This window comes from Besnoitia besnoiti, chromosome IX (assembly GCF_002563875.1).
Source record: "Besnoitia besnoiti strain Bb-Ger1 chromosome IX, whole genome shotgun sequence".
In the NCBI taxonomy this organism is placed as follows: Eukaryota; Apicomplexa; class Conoidasida; order Eucoccidiorida; family Sarcocystidae; genus Besnoitia; species Besnoitia besnoiti.
The window spans coordinates 1,421,215-1,439,879 of record NC_042364.1 but is presented as its reverse complement, the minus strand read 5'-3'; the positions used below and the strand labels follow the sequence as shown (position 1 = coordinate 1,439,879).

Below are 18,665 nucleotides of genomic sequence, written 5' to 3'. Positions count from 1 at the left end.
GGCGAGGTGGGAAGAGGCCAGCAACAGAGAGGAGGAAAGTTCGACTGGAGCTTTCGGGATTTGGAAAGACAAGAAGCGAGGCCAGCGCGCGCCGTACTAGTCCTTGCAGCCGCTGCATTCATGCAAATCCGGACGTGGACGCAGAGAGCACTTCAAGCTCTTCTGCAGGCACTGTAACGCGTGTGTCGCTCTTAGTCTTTTTTCTCTCTTGTTCGCGCCTCCGCTCCGCTTCGCTGCTGGATTCTGCGGATTCTTTTTGTTGCTCTGGAAGGCCGCCACCGCCCAGCGGACTTTCAGCTTCAGAAGGAGGAGCGGAATAGAACAGAGCGTACTCGCCTACCGAACGGCGCTCTTGGATCGCACGTCGCAGCGGAGACAGCTGAACTGCGCTGTTGCTGAAGAGACGGGGGGCGGCAGGCCAATAAGTCAGGGAGGCGGGAAAAGGCAATTTCCAGTGATGCACCCGCCAGCACGCCCTCGCGTTGCTTTTGTTCCCCATTCGTCCTTCCCTCTGGCATCAGCGGAAACTTTTCACCGCACGGGTTGAATAGTCCCTCCGCGCAGCGCACAACGGCGTCTTCTCTCCTTCCGCGGTCGCTCTCACTCGGCTCGCGGCAGCCGACCGCCGTCTCCATTCGCGTTGTGAGCTGACCCTCTACTGGGTACCTCGCGCTTGTCCGCGCTGTGGCGGCGCCCGGAGCGCTCTTCGCGCCGCCTGCGTCTCTCCAGTGTCTGTCGCGCGAGGACTGCGACGGCCGCTCCGAGGTCTCCGCGCGCGCGAGCTTCGTTTTTCGGCAGCATGCGGTCGCTGGCGTCCTCCTCGGGAGGGGGTGCGGCGCGCCCCTCGCGCCCGTTCTCCTCGGAGACGCCTGAGTTTGGGCTGTTCGGTCACAAGGCGATGAGCGGCGACGAGGTGGCGCGGCGTTGGGAGTTCCTCCGCACCGCCTTTGAGCACATCTTCGCGCATGAGGCGGGCACGCTCAGCTACGAGGAAGTCTACCGGTCAGTGCGCTTCTTGAAGCCAGCAAGCGCGTAACAGGTTAAAATGACGAGAGATCTGTGTGAGGGCGCTGCGAAACGCCCACCCGCCCCGTCCAGAAATACACACAGCCTCTGCCCGTCTGCGGGCGAGCAATCGTTGCAGAGATTCTATCTATATATACATGCATATATTTATATATACATGCATATAGGCCTACTACCGTTGATATGCTTCTGGACTATCACCGCATATATATGTATGAATTAATACCTACATATATGTATATAAATATGTATGTGGATAAGTGTGTATATGGGTATGTGGATTGCTGAGGCGAATTCGGGCGCTTTTTTCCCTACCGGAGCGTCTTACGCGTATTCCTTTCCCCTATGAGATCTGGCGCTTGCCGGGTTTGTGTGGACCTGCGTTTCTTCAGCTACGCGTACATGTTGGTGATTAACAAGAAGGGCAAGTTGCTGTACGACGGCACGCGCCAGTGCGTGGAGGCGTACCTTGGGCAGGTCGCGGCGGCAGTCGCAGAGCAAGAGAACGACGATCTGTTCCTCTCTGCGCTTCTGGAGCGCTGGCGGGATCACCGGACAAACATGCAGATGGTCAAGGACGTCCTCCTCTACCTAGACAAGTCAGCGGACTCACACACGAAGGGGGCGAGGGGGGGGGAGGGGGGGGGTTGTCCGGGGGGCCACCCGAGCTGAAAATCTCTAACGGAAGAGTCGCGAATGAGTGCTTTCGATCATGGTAAACCCTGCGCCTTGAAACGGCGACAAGAAAGGAACTTTGGTGGGGAATGGAGAGCGAACGTTTGCTGTTCAGCTGCAGGCCGGGCGCATGTGTCAAGTCGCTGTCCGCCGAGACGCCGCGCGAAGGAGCTGCGCACGCGAGTCTGTTCCTTTCATCTGTTTTTCCTTCTCCGCAGGCACTACGTAGAGATGCACCATCTCACGCCGTCCTTCTCCATGGGGATGAACCTCTTCTGCACCACTGTTTTGCAGCATCCTCATATTCAACTCCGCTTCCGGCATCTGCTTCTCAATAAGATCACTAGGGAGAGAGAGGTATGGGCGGGCGGGGCTCCTTCGACTCGACACGCACGGCGCAACCTACTCAAGTCTTTGAAAGGCGCTCCCCGCTCTTTTCTCCACGCGAAATACACATATCTATCGATTCGCAGGGTTAGGGCTTAGGGTTTTTCAGGCATGATAAGCGAAATACGTGCCTCGTCGCAGCTGGGCGGCCGATTCGCGTGCCAGTAGCGATACCGCGGGCGTCGCAAAAGACGCATTCATGGCTGTGTCTGTAAATATAAATGGACGCTGGCCCGGTAGGGGCTTCACCCTATTCCTACATATTTACATATGTATATGTATATATATATGTATATTCACATATATACATACATATATGTGTATGTATATACGTATGTATGTATATATATACGTATATGTATATACATAGTGTATACGTGTATATGCATATGCGCATATACCCCCATATAATATCTACATCGTTATATGTGTATGAATGTATATATGCGTGAGAGGGTTGCGGATCACCTCATGCATGTGTGCCGAGTTGCATGCCTTTGCGGACGGCTTCTCGTTTCGTTTTTTCTCTTCAGGGGCAGCAAGTCGATCGGATGATGATGCGCGAAGCGATCTCGATGCTGTCCCAGCTGCGCCTGCACGTCCACCGGCAGGTGTACAAAGAAGAGTTTGAGACACCGTTCTTGGCCGCCACGCGCGAGTTCTACGTTCGAGAGGCCTCTGACTACATCGTTTACAACGCCACACCCGATTACTTAGTCAAGGTAACCGCGACGTGACGTTAAGACGAAACAAAGCCCACGGTGTATCGAGAGGCGCGTGGCGACTCGAGCGAGACGTATGTCGCGACGGAGCTCTCTCGCCTGACGCCTCGCGGCGCCGAGCTGGGCTGCGAACGGCCTTCCCTCCACGCATTCGCGCATCGCCCACTTCGCCTACGCATCCCCTCTCTATCCTACACATCGATATATATATATATATATGCATATGCATAATATACATATGTATACCTATATGTATAGATACACCTGTATACATATATATATGCATATGTATACATATATGTATGTGCATATATTAGGGTTTAGGGTTATATGCATATATTTATGTGTGGATATGTGTGGATATGGATATATCTTTATATAGGGGTATGCGTTTCAGTTTTCAGGCCACTCCGCGGCGCTGCGGAGGCGCATGTTTGTTCACTGCGTGTTTAGGCGGAGACGCGGATCAACGAGGAAGCGAAGCGCGTCGAGGACTACCTCGACGCGGACACGGCGGCGCCGCTTCGCGCGCTGATGGAGGACGTTTGGCTCGGACAGCACTACAAGACGCTCGTCTATAATCCGAATTCGGGGTGCGCCCATCTTTTCCATTCGGACAAAATCGGCGACCTCGCGCGCATGCATCGTCTTTTCTCCGCCGTGCCCGGCGCGCTCGAGGAGGTGCGGCAGGTCATGAAGGACTCCATCACGAAATACGGTGAGCCTCTGCGTCGCCGGCGCCCTCTCGCCGCCGCGAGCGCCGTTGTTTTCCTCTGCGCCTCTCTGGTCTGCGGGCGTTCTGGGGCGCGGCGTGTACTGCGCGGTTCACTGCGGACCCGTAGACCGGCGCGCCTGCGAGCGTTTCCTTGCATTTAGGCGAAGCAATCGTCAGCGACCCCGAGAAGACCCGCGATCCGGTGACCTTTGTGCAGAGCTTCTTTCTTCTCAAGTCAAAGTTTGATCAAATCGTGATCCGCGCGTTCGGCGAGAGCAAAGAGGCCTTCGGCGCTCAGATGGCGGTAGGTCTCTCGGGTCGGGTTTTTTAGCTGGCGAGCGGATCCGCGAGCAGCTTTTGCTTCAGTAACTCTTGTCGTGCCGAAATATGCAGTCTCAAGGAACTTCAACAACCTGCAGCATCGAAGAGGCTTCGAGGCGTGAAGCCGGCGCGTGTGCCTCGCAGCAGCGCCTCCCATTCCTTTTTTTCCCGAGTGAATTCTGGTTCTGAAATCGTGCTTGCCTCTGTAGAGCGCTGGGATCTGCAGTCCGAACGGAGAGCTTTTCTTTTTTCAGACTGCATGCAGGATTCGTATATGTCTTCCTGAACGTTCAAAGGGAATTTCGAAGGTGCCTCTCGTGCTGTTGGCCTGTCGCGCCTCTGACCGTCTCAGCCGGTCGGCGGAAAGAGTTGGACGCCGCCGATGGCGGTTGAGGCTGACTGATTCGCGTCAGTTTTGGTCTGGATTTGCGTCTACCCATCCAAAAACATGCCTAGAATGGTCATGCGTATATAAATATATATATAAACATATACATACATGTATACATACATACATATACTTACCTACATGAAAATATATGGACATACATATGTAGACATATACATGAATTTATCTGCATACATGTACATGAAGGTACATATCTATACATGTACATATACTTTTCTACATATAAATATATAAACATACATATACGTGAAGATACGAATGTCTATCTACACATACAAATATATATGTACATATGTATGTGTTGTCGGTGGAATTGTGGGTGTGTGTCTAGGCGTTCGAGACAGTTTTGAACAAGGACACGCGCGCCGCGCGGTTCCTTTCTCTCTATCTGGATGACATGTTCCGGAAGACGATGCGCGGGCTGTCTGACGTGGAGGCTGAGCAGAAACTCGAAGAAGTCCTCGTTCTTTTCCGCTACCTGCGCGACAAAGACATCTTCGAGGCTGTGTATAAGCAGGCAAGCGAAACCCGAAAGCCCCGAGTCGGCGCCTCATGGTGCCGGCTGCATGCGGTTCCGCGGCGGGGACGCCCTGGTCGCCAGAGGCCTCGCAGGATTTTTGAAAAAAGAGAGCAAAGCCCGCGCAGGCGCTGCAGGCTGCTCCAGGTCGCGCCTGCCAGTGACACCAACTCCCGAAAACAACCTCTCGTCTCAGAGCAAGGCGGCCGCCGGCTCAGGCGAACGCCAAGCACCGCATACACATATACACATATACGTACACATATACATATATATACATATATATTCATGAATAAATGAACATAAAGGTGAATATTTGTTTGTGTGGATGTGTGCATGCTTGCGTGGGTGTTCTGAAAGCAGTTAGTGTTTTGCTTTTTTCGTCTTCTTTACACACAGCCGGCGTCTTTGTTTTCTCCTTTTTGTGCAGCACCTCGCGCGTCGCCTGCTCGCCGGCCGGTCGGCCTGCGAAGAAGAGGAGAAGAAGATGATCACCAAACTCAAGGCGGAATGCGGTGCGTGTGCAGTCTCGAACAACATGTCTTTCAGAAAAGAAAACGCGAATTCAATATCCGTGTGAACTCAAAGCACCCTAACCAAGCCACACACTAAAATACTGCATCTTTCAAACAATTAAACAATCCTAATTTCTCTAAAAGGGAGAAGGGTCCATTCCAAGCGCCATCAACCCCTCGCTTGAGTTCACACTCCCTCCCTACCCGACTCTTTTGTCTCAACCGGCGGTGCGTCTCCGCACATTCTCTCTCGCAGCGCGCGCGTGTGCGTCTGTTGCTGAGCTCGCACGAGCAGAGAGATCCTCATTTTCCAGTTTTTTCTCTTTTGCAGCATGTCCCCTCTGAAACTACGGCTCGATTCCGGATTCGGCTGCCTCCGAACTCGGGGCGTAGAGACGGCGCTGAGCAGCGGCAAAAAGAATGTCTTCCTCTTTTTCTGTTCAGGGCAGCAATACACCTCGAAGCTCGAAGGCATGTACCGAGACATGCAAGCGTCTGACGACATCATGCGGCAGTATCACGCGCGCGACGAGTATGAACGCGAGTGAGTTTTCCAGCTTTTCATCTCGGGAGCAGCATTTTCGGCGTGGGTCTTTTCCTTGTACTCCATTTCTGGTTTTCGCGTGCCGCTAGCCAGTCACGCCTCCTCCGGCGCATCTTGCGCCAAACACTTTTTTGTATTCTCGCTCGCCAGCCGGCGCCTCAAGTCGCCGCGTTCGTGAATCCTCGCTCTCGGCGCGTGCAGATTGAGTGCGTGTTGATTTTTAGAGTTTCGGTTTTTTTGGCTGCTGCGTCTTTTCCGGCAGCCTCTTATCTGCCTTCTCGCTGTGTGTGTCGTGCGCGTTCGCCTGCAGAGAGGTCACGGTGCCGGCGCTCTCGCGCCTCGACGCGTGTCTCCGGGATCTCGGCGAGGCCCTCGGGCGCCGCGAGGGCTCCGACGCAGTCCCGGTCTCGCCTCCAGTCGCGGTGGCGGCGCTGCCTGAGTCTACGCCTCCGGCGTGTGTCTCTTCGCTAGGGGGCGCGGCGGCGTGCGACGATGAGCAGTCGGGCGACTTTGAGTTCTCCGTCCGCGTCGTCACCCAGGGCACCTGGCCTGTGGACTTGCACTCGCTCGTCGCCGAGACGCAGCTGCTGCCTGCGAGTCTTCTCAAAGAAGCGAAGCTCTTCGAGAGCTTCTACCTCAGCCGGCACAACGGACGCGTCCTCAAGTGGAACCTCGGGCAGGCAAGCGATCAAAACGAAAAAGGGAATTCTAAACGCCAAAAAGAAAGAGATGGAGACAGCGAGAGATAGGGAAGACAGCAAGAGCGGCGGCTGAAAACACGCAGAAGAAGCCAGCTAGCAGGCGGGAAGAGTCTGTGTTGAGTTCGATTCAGCGCATCGGGGAATCTGCCCCCCCTCTCCTCTGTGATCTAGAAACTCAACGCTTTCGGCTGTCTTTAGCATTCCAGTGGGGTGGTGCGACCTTGCAGTCGTGAAGAACTTGGTTGCCTGTATCTCCTAACCGAAGTCGCCTTCAGTCTTCTCGGAATTACAACGCCTGTGTTGATTCGATTTGAGTTGTTCAGTTCTGGGCCGCGGGCTGTTTGTACTGAGCCGCCAGCTACGTCTAATGTGATACGAGAGATACGTGGCCTAGTTGTCTGTTATCCAGGTTTTTAATGCCTGCTTCGCCCTGCCCCCCCCCCCTCCCACTGCCTGGCGGCGCTCTGGTGCGAGTTTGACTCGTTCTGCAGTTATTTTTGTGGGCGTGGCTTCAGGGCAAAGCGGTGGTGCGCGGGCATCTGCGCTACAGTCGCCACGACTTTGACTGCACAACGCTGCAGATGCTTTTTCTCCTCGCCTTCAACTTTTTCCCCGACGGGACTCCCGTGAGCGTCAGCGAACTCCTCAACTGCTTCCTCACCGTCGCCCCTGCACTGCCTCTCTCAGAACTCAAACGCCATCTCACCAGCCTCACAACTCCGCGATGCAGGTGCGATCTTCAATACTTTGAGTTAGTTTATGGTTTCGGAATGGGAATTCAGGGTGCAGTCGTTTAATGTTGCCTACGTACTGTATGTGCATTTCACTGTTGTTTATATGGTGGTACGCGGGCACATAGATCAGCGCGGCGATTCACGTATGCACGTGTGCTTGTCTTTCTACATATCTCTGAGTTTATGTATACATTCATGTGCTTAGCATATAAACATATGTGTATCTATACATTACTATATATATTTATATATATATATATATATATATATGAATATGTCTGAGAGTGTTACCAGTCCATAAGATCCCACGCAGCCTGCTGTCTCTGCACCTGTGTATTTAAAAGAATGTATGGATTTGTGTGTTTCCACTAGACGTTTTCTCATTGTATCTTCCCGTGTGCACTCGAGTAGAATCTAAAAGCACATCTACGGATATACAGGCGTATATACCTTGTAAGGGCGCACGCACGCACCTCTGCGTGAGTGTATCTTTCTGAATATGCATTGCGATGCGTTTTCCTCTATTGTCGAATAGTGCTTGCGCACTTAAATCGATTTGCGTGTGTTGCCTTGCGAAGAATTCTCTTGCGGGCTGCCGCCGGAGACTCGCCTTCCAGCGCTCAGGAGCTGAAGGACTCTGACACGCTCACGGTGAGTGGTTTCGTCTGCCTTGGTGGAGGCGCTTTGCATGCGTCGCTGAGGGAGGAAGAACCAAAAAGAAGCGAACAGGGAGCCTCGGCTCAAACAAGCTCTCCACGCTTTTCACGAGCGTCTGCATAAGCAGTGTCGATTTTGTTTCTGTGCCTGCGAGATTGCGCCGAGGTGAATGCGGCGACGCTTGGTTTGCATGCGCGTGTCTGCATGGCGCGATTTGTTACCCTCGCTTTCGGCATCTGGTTGGGCCTTCTATTTGGGCAGTCGCTAGCAATTTCTAAAACTTTACTATCATTAAAAAGCGTTTTTTCTTTGGGTAGCTATCGGTTCACCTGACATGCGAATACAAGGAATACAAATCCCGTCCACAAATATATACATCGACACATATACGTATACATGTATATGTATGTACACATGTATATGTATGTATACGTGTGTTTGCTCACGCTGGGGCTGAACACATATGTCAAAGAAAAGCGGAGCGCACCTGGGGGGGATGTGTGCATTTTTTGTCGTGATTGTTTTTGGATTTTTGGTTTCTTTTGCAGGTCAACCTGCCGTATATGAACAAGCTTCGCCGCGTCCGAGTGCCGCTGATCGCCCTAACGGCTGCCGCGGGCGAGGCTGGGGACTGGAGCACTCCGCAGTTGGAGACACAGGCGGGCGCAGATGTCCCCTCCAGCGTCGAGCAAGACCGGAATTACCTGTGAGAATTGCATGCGCACATCGATGTGTCATTGGATAGATATGATAAAGATTAATGTAGATGTAGATACAGGTATACACATATATTGCATGGTGTGCACACGCGTGCAGTCTGCCGTCTCTCAGCCTCAGGCCTCCCGTGCCGGGCGCATCCGCCACGGGCTGTATGTGTAACGAGTTCATACCTAGATTTATAGATCTGTTTGTCGCGGATTTCGGTACATTCTCGCGTGTTTTCGTGCGCAGAGTTGAGGCGGCGATTGTGCGCGTGATGAAAACGCGTCGGCGCCTGTCACACAACGACTTGCTGGTAGAAGTCACGCGGCACTTGGCGCAGAGGTTCAGGCCCTCTCCGGCTCTTATCAAACAGAGAATCGAAAAACTCATCGAACGCGAATTTCTCGACAGAGACGCCGCCGACCGGTACGCCGCCCCCCACACGCGACCCAAGATCGTCCGCCTTTTTCTCTAAATCCACATATGTCTATATATATATAAATATATACATAAATGTGTAAATAAATATTCATACATTTGATTAGAAGGTTCCCGAAATAGAGTCGTGTCTAAAGGGGAAAGTGTGGCATGGGTGCATGCGTGTTTCGCGGCGAGCCGTAACGTGACGCATCACTGGGGAGAGAAGTTTGCGAAGGGAAGCGGAGACGGGCGCGAGGGGGAGAGAGGCGGAAGGTAAATGTCTGTCTAGACAGGTCGCCGCCCGCTTCCACATTTCGACACGGAGGAGTTTCGTGCGGACTCAGGAAATACCCGTTGCTTCGAGACAGTGAGTTGTCTCTGATGGCATGCAGGCCGCGTGTCTGTCTCTCTTTATCAGCGTCTATGGTGCATAACAGATGCGATTTCGCTTTAGGGTTTAGGGGTACGTTGTGTTGTTGGGACTAGAAAGCGTGCGCGTCTGTACGGAAGGCGCCTGCAGTGCAGCGGGTCAGGTGCTGAAGACGTAGTGCGCAGTAGAGAAGAGATGTCTCTTTTTTTGAAGAAGAATCACGCGGTGACTCGAGTCTGCGTCTTGGCGTGCTGCGGTGTCTGTTCAGGCGCATCTACAACTACCTGGCCTAGGCTCTCGGGGCTGGGCCCCCTGATGCTTGTCTGGCAACGAAGAGACTGCGGGTGTGTTTCGCTCCGCGTTGCATTCCGCCTCTGGTTCTTGCTCGTTTCCGCTCTCTGGATTCTCTTTTCTCTATCGTGGAGCGCACTGTGCGTTTCAGACGCGCGCGAGAAGCTGCACGTCCACTGAGATTCCCCCGCGCGGATTCGAGTTGCGTTGCCAGGCCGATGTCTGGCGTCTCCGCTCGTATCTCTGGCCTCTTTTCCCGACTGAGCCGGCATCTCGTCTCTTTCTTCTCTCTTTCATTCTCCGCCGCGGTGCGTACCCGCCTGTGCCCTCTCTTTTCGCGTCGAACCCCCTGCGCTGCCGCCGCGAGTGGACCGGACCCGCTCTGAGTCTGGCGGCGGAGTCGGCGTCCCGGCCTCTCCGGACTGAACTGCTGAGAAGGAAAAAGGCCTCCATTCCAGCCGCTTCTTCTGTGCGACTGGGGGGTGTGAGTTTTGTCTGCGTTCGAGGGCGTCGCGCAGTCCGCGGAAAGGGGGCGTGACGCGGCGTCTGTCGCTCGGTCTGCGTGTTGATTAGCAGCTGGCATTCTATTTTCAATCCGTTCCCGACTTCCGTGTGACCGCCTCCGACGTCTCGGCAAGCAGAGGCACGTGGTAGATCTCTATCCACTGTGTGTTCATTCCGTCAGCGCATACGCAGTCCCATCCGTCGATATACAAATAGTTGTATGTGCCCTTCCGTATGTGCTGTCTCGACTTCTGTGCCATCTCGCCATGCCTCGGGCTGGGAGACGCTCGGGGCAGCGGCGCGAGTCGACGCAGGGCGGCGAGACGCGCCCGCAAGGGGTTTCGTTCCGGGGCTTCGCCGTGGAGCGGCCCGTCGCTGAGCAGGGTCGCGATTTCGCAAAGGCAGTTCTGAAGTCCACTCCTACAGTCATGCGTTACAACAGTCTCGTAGCAAATGCACTCACGACTCAACAAAAACGCGTCTCACGCTCAGTGCAATGCACGAAACTGCCAATACGCCCGCCAGCGGAGAGGGCGCGGCGCGGCGTCTCAGCCCAATTCTACAGTGAAGCGCGTGGCGCTTCTCACTCGCGAAAGGCCTACAGTTTTTCGCTACCTCGTCATGATTTGACCGCTTCGCCTGAGAACGCAGGCTAGCGACAGTAGCTGGGATCTGAATCTAGCGGGGAATGCATCGCGGGAATCGTTCACGTCTCAGATGCGAGGAAACGGGGAGGGAAACCGTTGCTCACGAGGGCGTGCGAGGCGCGCCTGACAACAGTAGCTGGGAACGGTGAACCAAGCCGCTATGCGCGTGCAAAGACTGCCATTAGCTGAAAGGAACACATAAAAAAGCTCACATGTGACGGTACGGATACGCCAGAAAGTGGGAAGCTCTGGTCGCGGGCGAAGAGCTCTGCGCTCAAGTGCAAAGCAGGGTTTAGTCGCTTTCTCTGTCGGATCTTCGAGCCCGCCCGGTTCCCTTCCATCGCTGAGACGCTGCTTTTGAGGCTGTGGAGAGACGAACGCTTTCTGTGTACTCGCTGGAAAGCTTTCCTCATGGAATGACACGCGATATCACAGTGCGCGCAGAGACTTTTACGCGTCGCCTCAGCACCTGCGTGGCGGTACAACCCGGCGCGAAGAAAGAATTCCCAGGATATAGTGCATTCTGAATCCTTCAGAGGAGAATGCGGCTGGAAACCGATCTTGGCTTCACCCTCTTCTTCAAAGAGACGTCGCAGAGGGCGCTCGGATGGATGTGAGGCAGGGGTCGTCGCTATAAGTAACAGGGTTGTACGGTACATCGTCACGTTTTCCTGGGCTTCGCAATGGATTGCTGTGGAGCTACGTCGAAAACGCAGACGAGATTCGCATATGACTATAGTGAGGCCGTCTGAACCCCTCTGCGTGAAGCGTACGCTCGTGAGTTACACAGCAACCAACGCGCATGGACAAGAGCGAACAAGTTGAGCAATCTTCAGTTTTGTTCTCGAGTCCAGTGTATGTCTCGATGGAAGGCGTGATCTTAGCTTCCGGGCAGGGTGGCCGTTGTACGCAATAACGTCCTCGCTGTGGCTCTTCTGGTGCTTCGGAAATCGCGAACGAGTTCGTGCCGACGCCGAATCCCGCGGGGGTCGCCTGCCAGAAAAGCGAGGAAGTGTATCTCGCGTTTTTTGCGCGCGCCTAGTCTAGAAAGGCGTTTTCGTCTGCAGGGGGTGTGTCTCTGCACGCTGAAATGCCGGGATTCCGCGCTTCGAGCGATCTTTCGCTGTTTTCGTAGCCCTCGCCTGGCAGCAGCGCAAGGTTTTTGCCGCCCTCTCCCGGCTCGAGACTGTGTCTGCGCTCTGTATGGTCGTGTGGCGGGCTGTCTTCAGCGGGAGCGAGTGGAGGAGCCCGTGGCGCTTGCGTTGACTCATGCGCTTGGAAGATGCTTGCTCTTGTTGCCTTTCAAATGTGCAGGACCCGCATTTTGAGGATCTTCGAAGTCCGTCTATGCCTGAGAAACGCTCTTCTTTTCTCGTGAACTGTTTGAAGCCGCTAAGTTGTCTTTTGCTATCATACTGCTGGCTGAGCGCGAGCCCGGTGGCTGCCTCCTCGCCCCGCCCGTATCTGCTGCGCCAGCCTCCCGCCTGTCAAACTCCGTTCGCTTTTTTGCTCTCTGCCCGTTCTGCATTCGCCGTTATTTTTAGTAGCTGTCTTCAGGGCCATTCGTGCTGGGAAACTCCGTTTTTTCGGGGAGTTGAACTTCGCGTTCGCTGGATGCGCCTGGCTCAGGGCGACAGCGGCACCTGGCTAGCAACCGCGTTTTGAGAGGGATCTAGTTGCATTTCACCCAAGAGGACAGGGGCGTCCTCTCTCTCTTAATTTTTCCCTGTCATTCGAGTCTTATCCTTCATTTGACTGGGGCAGACGACGCTGCACGCGCGATTATTGACACTGGAACGCGCGGCGACGGGAAACATGGAGCCCTGGAAGCAGAAAGTTCCGCCCTACCTTTCCTTGCACGGTAGCAACTCGCTGAGAGGCGGGAAAAAAACTTACAACTGTAACGTCCTTGTCGACAACTGGTAGGGACAGATTCTGTTGGCTGTGGCCTTTTCTCCCTCTTGATTAGAGGGAGGAGCGTTCAGAGGTAGCCTCGGCAGATGGCCAAGAAATGCTAAGTCCTGCGCAAAGGTGCCGTCCACAGAACATGAACAAGTTGCCTGCCCCCAGTGTCGGTTCTGCGTTTCCCGACGAACGGAAGTTTCGCCGTATTTCTTTGGAATTCCTCGCGGTGGCTCTGGGTAGCGTGACTGCTTCTTTCGGACGCGGGCATACGCGATGGCAGCACCGAACGCATTCTTTGCCCACGACCGGCGTGTGTTTCCGTTTCTTCCCTATCTGCTTCTTGCTGCATTCCACTTCATTGCTGGTCCGTCGAGTATGTTTCTCCGTTTTACATGTGGCTGTGGTGCCCAGATATCCTCTCCGCGCCACACGTGACTGGGTGTGTCGCGGGGGGTTGAAGTGCCGCGCCGAGGGGGTCACAGCGACATCTGCGTGATTGGATTCGCTGCATCAGCTCCGGGCATCAGGCGGGCGGAAGAAAAGTGAAGACCTGTCAGTGCACCCTTGTTGTGCCGCTTGCGTCTGCTTCGTTACAGGCGAAACGATAGGCTGGACGACCGGAATGACCAGAGGTTGACGTCCGAGCGCATTCTGCACCCCCTGCACCCGGATGTGCCTCAAGGTTCCAAGTACGAAACGAATTATCGACAGAGCTACGACTACGAAGACTGGTCGAGGCGCCCGGTGCATTTGTCCAAATACGGAATTCTCGGGCACGACGACACGGGCGCGGAATCGTGGACAACGGAGTCTCGATCTGAATACCAGTGAGTGACACTTCCAGCAGTTGGTCTCACACGCAGTCTGGTGGTGACTTTCTAGAGATCCGCGACTGCAGCGGTAGTTGCCGTGGGGTCATCAAAAGTCTGTCCTCTGCAGCGAGGCTTCACATCTAGACGGAGTGGACTCTGATCGGGAGAGACCCCTGCGAGGTCGTCATGTAGCACGTCCAGACTCAAAACTCTTTGCCATAAAGGGTAGGTTGTGTCTGCAGAAAACCTGCGAGCGGGCTTTCTGTGATTTCTGTGACAGGTCGCCGAGACGTCGGGCCGCTAAGCTCATGGCGCAGGGCCACTGGTGTTACGGGAAAGACATCTACCCGCGGATGATCCACGGGCGTGACGACTTCCTGTTTGGTAAGGATGGACGGGTGAAGTACGCTCTGAGACACAGACGAGACGAGTTCGGTTGGGAGCTGGTCCCCTCCAGCGCGACCTTGTTTGAAACGATTGTGGGTCGTGATGACGGTCAACGGCAGCGGTCGCGGCACATCTCCTGCCAGAAGACGGGTGGACGTGAGGCGACGACTGAGGAACGGAGTCTGTGTGAATTTGTCGGTCTCATGTTGTTTGATTCTGTGTTTCTACAGCTCACCCCATGGCCATTCATTTGAGTCCAACGCACCGTCAAGAGTACGTTCATGCTCTTGCTTCGCGGCCCCCTCATGAAAGACCGCCACCGGAGTTGCTTCGCGCCAGCGCGATGCCCGACCAGATGCCCAGCAGTTCATCTTGCGCAGATGCATCGAATCCGCAGTGTGCTTATGCGCCTGAACGGCGGGGCGACCCCCAAAGGGGGGCTAGCCAGTACTCCGAGGACTACCGGTCAGCGAGGAGTCGCCCGAATGCGGCTAAAGGCGAGTTCCGCGGGGAACCGCGCGCTGCCTCTCGGTACCCAGGCTACCAGGCGACAGGCCCGGATTACTCTGACTTCGTAGGCTACGCGGGTCTGCCTCCGCGTGCGAAACTTCGGGAATTTTGAGCAGCGGAGCTTTGGACTGAGTGTGGCCCAAGATCGGGGTGAAAAACTTTTGAACAGCAGCTGAGGGATCGTGAGCGGCCAGCGCAGGCGCGCGGACGGTGTCCGTGTCGGCAGTTGTACCGAACGGATTCAGTGTCCTCCCTGTGAAGCGTCCGGAGACCTGCGACTGCTCAACCTGTCTGAATTGGACAGGAAACGGCACCGTCCACTTGAGTATGTGCCGCGCAGTGGACCGTGTGACCAAGGGTGCCATGGCCGCAAATCAATATTCAGTTCCGGCTGCACCCATGGAATTCCGTTTGAAAGAGCACAACGGCAGTCGTAGATCTTCTCTGGACGAGAATGAGACGAGCTTAATGTTTCTGAAGCGCCGCAAGGATCGGGGGCCGAATTCTCGAAACTCAGCGGCGGCAGGGATGAGCGGGACTGACAGGTGCTGTCCCAAAGACGCCTTCATCCTACATCTAATTATCCTGGTGCGGAAGTGCCATACATCTCCTGAAAAGGCTGCGTTTGATGCAGCGCAAATTATGGCTGCTGCGCGTCTCTTGTAGCCAATATGCGATGGGAGCTGCCTCATGCAAATTACTGTTTCGACCCGCGATCTGTGACGCGGTCGACATGTCGTCTGCTTGGGAGGGGTGACTGTAACGCTACAGGCGAACGCTGTGACGTGGGCCATATGGCTATCCATTGTGCACCGTCACAGATAACGTTTCCACATTTTGAATGGCTTTCTACCTAATAGTTTGCGTCACTCTCGATAAAGGGTGGCCCCACGAAGGCGGTCTTCTAAGCCCCGCGGTGAATGTCACATTGGGTTTTCGTCTTCTTTGGATTTGAGCGTACATTGCTCGATCTGGGTTGAGAGCAAAGGCCAGGGTGCCATCTTTAATGTGTAACGTCCTCGATCTTGCCAAGGGGATCAACTCCCCGACGGGGGTGGCTGCTGTGATTGGGCATACCCATCACTTGAGAACATTTTCTTGTTTGATGAACGTTGTAGTTTGGAACCGCCGTATCAAACGCCACTTGATTGTGGATGCTGCACTACCGCTGTATTGGCAATCGGGAAATCAATGGCCGCAGGCGCCCGGAGGAGAGGAAGAGAGAGTGACGCAGGGGGGCGTATCGTAACACAGGCAGGACCAAACGAGTGGCGCGACACCGTAGGCAGTCACGCACATGTAATCACTGTTTTGCTAGATTACTAAGGGGCTTCGAAAGAGGCCTTTACTGCCAGAGGCGAAGAGAGAGAAAAATACCTCAGGTGGCCACGCAGTATCAATTTAGGAGTATTGCTAGTAGCGATCTACTGGAGTTTTCGACTACCTATTCTGCTGTTCAACTTCTCGTACCTGGACGTCTATTGATCGCTCGACCAGAGCGCAAGCGGACACTACCGTAGGAGAAGCGCCGACAACGGTTTCAAAAAAGGCAGGTCCGAGGCTGCACCGACCCTTGTCGGTGCCCATTTCGAGTGTGCTTTCTTTGAGGAGCAAAGAAAACGAATCACAAACCCAAAGCCGCCTGGTTCCGTGTCTAGTTCCATTTAGTTTGGCATGCCAGAAACACATGCACGTAGCACAGGCGAGTCGAAAGCACGCAGTCTTCTCATAGTGGCATCACTATTACACGTTTCGCAGCCTCCCCGGTTCCCCCCTGTTTTGTCTGTTGCACTCGTGGCTGGCGGTGCTTCAAGCTTGTGGAAATTGAGCGAGTTTAAATGCCTGCGTCCGGGTTACTGCGGACTTCCCAAACGAGTGTAGGTTAAATGATTTAGGCCGCTCCGCCTCCGCTTCCCCATTTTCTGAGCCCCATGCAGTGGCGGTTCGGATCACACGTAAGGTACGCCTAGCATGCAGAACGCTGACAGCACGCGAGGAGCACGTTTCGTGAGATGACTACACACAGCTCACCTTGAGCTCTGTGTGCGATGCGGAGAATCGCCGCTCGCCTGCATTGTGCACCTGGTCGATGCAGCGCCAAAACTCATCTCTCCGACTGCGCGTCGCTTCTTTTCGCCCGCCGTGTGACACGTACGACCACAGCGGGGAAGTAGAGCGCGGATGCCACACAAACTACCACGCTAGCACAAGTTCGGATGGTGTTATTGTGAAAATCCTGGAGCAGGTTGGTTGTGCAGCGAAGCATAGGGCCGTAATGGCTCGGATGAAGAAAGAGTGCTCTTTTGTTCGCGCTCGATTACGGGGACCCCGTAGCGAAGTCGAACTCGCACAGATGATACATGATGTACGCAGGGGGCCCCGCAAGCTTCCGGGACAAAAAGGCGTTTTGCTCTTGGAGTGAGGGAGCAAATTTAAATCTCGACCGAACTGTTAAAGCGTGAGTTGCTCTGCACTATGGCCGAGCTCAGTGGGGGAATCACGGGGCTACGAATAGGCAGATGGGAGCTGCTGAATGTCTTACTTTACCGCGACAACGAGTGCAACTGCATCCGGCGTTGTGCAGTTTCTGTGCAGCACCTGTCTGTTAAGCTGTCGCTTGTGCCTTGTTTCATCTGTAGAGCACCTTGGTACTGTCTTCCGCCGGGTGTTTTGGCCGGTACAAAAGGCGCCTAGCGGCGTAGAGGCTATCTGTTGTAGCTCTAGTTATATACTCTCTTTCTCAGAACTTACTGGGCATCGTCACCCTTCGTACTGCTCGTTTTTCTAGCGGCTGAAAACCAGTCTCGCAATGTTCGAAACTTTCAATCTCCATTGCTAGGGCTCCCCTCACCAACCTAGCGCAAGGTGGCGCTGGCCCTCGGCCGCCACATGCAATCGCTTGTTTTCTCGTGGTGTAAAAAAATACCTCCCTCAATTCGACTACGTGCGTCGTACAGATACTCGCTGTGCACGTGCGGGTGCATGTATTGACTGCATTGCCTTAGCTGAAGGTCGTGAAGCAACGGGTCAGCGTCCCGGTGTTGGATGAGCCCTCATCCATCGCTGTTCCCCTATCTGTTATCGGTAATTCGTGCTGCATCAAGACTTTCTACCTCCATTCGAATATGGACCTAAATGATGAGAGCTCTGGTTGAACGACGGAGTGTGTTAACACCGTGACGGAGGCAGAAGTGACTTCCGTGTAGCGCACCCTCACAATTGTCCCATGTTCGGGTTGTCTGAAACGTGGCATGGTGCCGCTCTAGGCCGTTTCTCTTCTCTGGTCTTGCGTGGCTACTCACTTATCAGTCGCTGACAGCCCCAGCAGTTTCAGCGTCCCGCCATGTCGAGTCCTACCCACCACTTGGCCGGCGGACAGTATCCGTCCTCCGGACAAGGCGGAGGATTAGGCAACTCCATGACAGTGTACGAATGCACTTACCGGCTCGGGCCCTCTGAAGATGAGAAGTTCTTCCCCTCACGAGTGGAAAGCATGCTGGAGAAAGTCATGGGAGACTTTTTTAGAGACAAGGTGTTTGATCCAGAGCACGCCGCCAGTTGGGCTCAGCAAGCCAGCGGGCGCGTGATGGAGGAAATGCGCGCTATGCAGCAGCAGCAAATGCCGCGGTTCAAAATTGTGGTCCAAGTGGTGATCGCCGAGAATGCTGGCCAGGGCATCCGCGTATCCAGCAAAAGTCTTTGGGATGTCAATCTAGATAACTGGGGAAGCTACACACACGTGCAGAGCGACATGTATGCTGTTGCCATGGTCTTCGGATGCTACCGCGAGTGACTGAGTGAGAGACGATAATGCCGGCTGCAAGAAACGAACACGTCTTCGCTTTTGAGGGATCAATCCCCGGAATGCATTTATGGAGCAAACGCGGCACTCCTGTGTCTGCGCGGAACCGCGTTTATCACGGAACAAAAAAGTGCAGGATAAAGAGAGAAGGCTACCGTCGCTAATGTCTACCTGACGTTGCTTTTGATGCACGCAAGCCTTTGAAAGAGAAGGTATTTGAGACTCTATTTCCAGGGGCATATATAGTCGGTCCTTGCTCGCTACTTCATCACTCAAGACCACAAACCTTGGAACCTGCACACTGCAGAAATGCCCCTGTTGGAGACAAGCGAGCGAGCCGTGAAGGGAATGTGTGGTTTCTGTGATTCTGCTGACGCACAACATTCACACCT

The 18,665-nt window shown here is 54.4% G+C and overlaps 3 protein-coding genes across 3 annotated transcripts; all 3 read left to right on the top strand.

Annotated features, from left to right (window-relative positions):
* Positions 1-799: 799 nt before the first annotated feature.
* On the top strand, positions 800-9,708 carry BESB_013740 (putative cullin 3; the record flags this gene model as incomplete). Its single annotated transcript, XM_029360104.1, has 15 exons — positions 800-1,002; positions 1,419-1,625; positions 1,920-2,058; positions 2,622-2,810; positions 3,264-3,528; positions 3,687-3,829; positions 4,587-4,772; positions 5,203-5,287; positions 5,732-5,831; positions 6,094-6,511; positions 7,048-7,262; positions 7,845-7,917; positions 8,472-8,629; positions 8,875-9,051; positions 9,684-9,708. The coding sequence occupies 15 exons, from the start codon at positions 800-802 to the stop codon at positions 9,706-9,708; spliced, it is 2,583 nt and encodes an 860-aa protein (XP_029216771.1).
* A 2,964-nt stretch (positions 9,709-12,672) lies between these two features.
* BESB_013730 (uncharacterized protein) lies at positions 12,673-14,583 on the top strand (the record flags this gene model as incomplete). Its single annotated transcript, XM_029360103.1, has 4 exons — positions 12,673-12,779; positions 13,359-13,589; positions 13,855-13,958; positions 14,192-14,583. 4 exons carry the CDS (start codon positions 12,673-12,675, stop codon positions 14,581-14,583), a joined length of 834 nt encoding a protein of 277 aa, XP_029216770.1.
* A 3,306-nt stretch (positions 14,584-17,889) lies between these two features.
* On the top strand, positions 17,890-18,264 carry BESB_013720 (Tctex-1 family protein; the record flags this gene model as incomplete). Its single annotated transcript, XM_029360102.1, has 1 exon — positions 17,890-18,264. The coding sequence occupies one exon, from the start codon at positions 17,890-17,892 to the stop codon at positions 18,262-18,264; it is 375 nt and encodes a 124-aa protein (XP_029216769.1).
* Between the last annotated feature and the right edge of the window lie 401 nt (positions 18,265-18,665).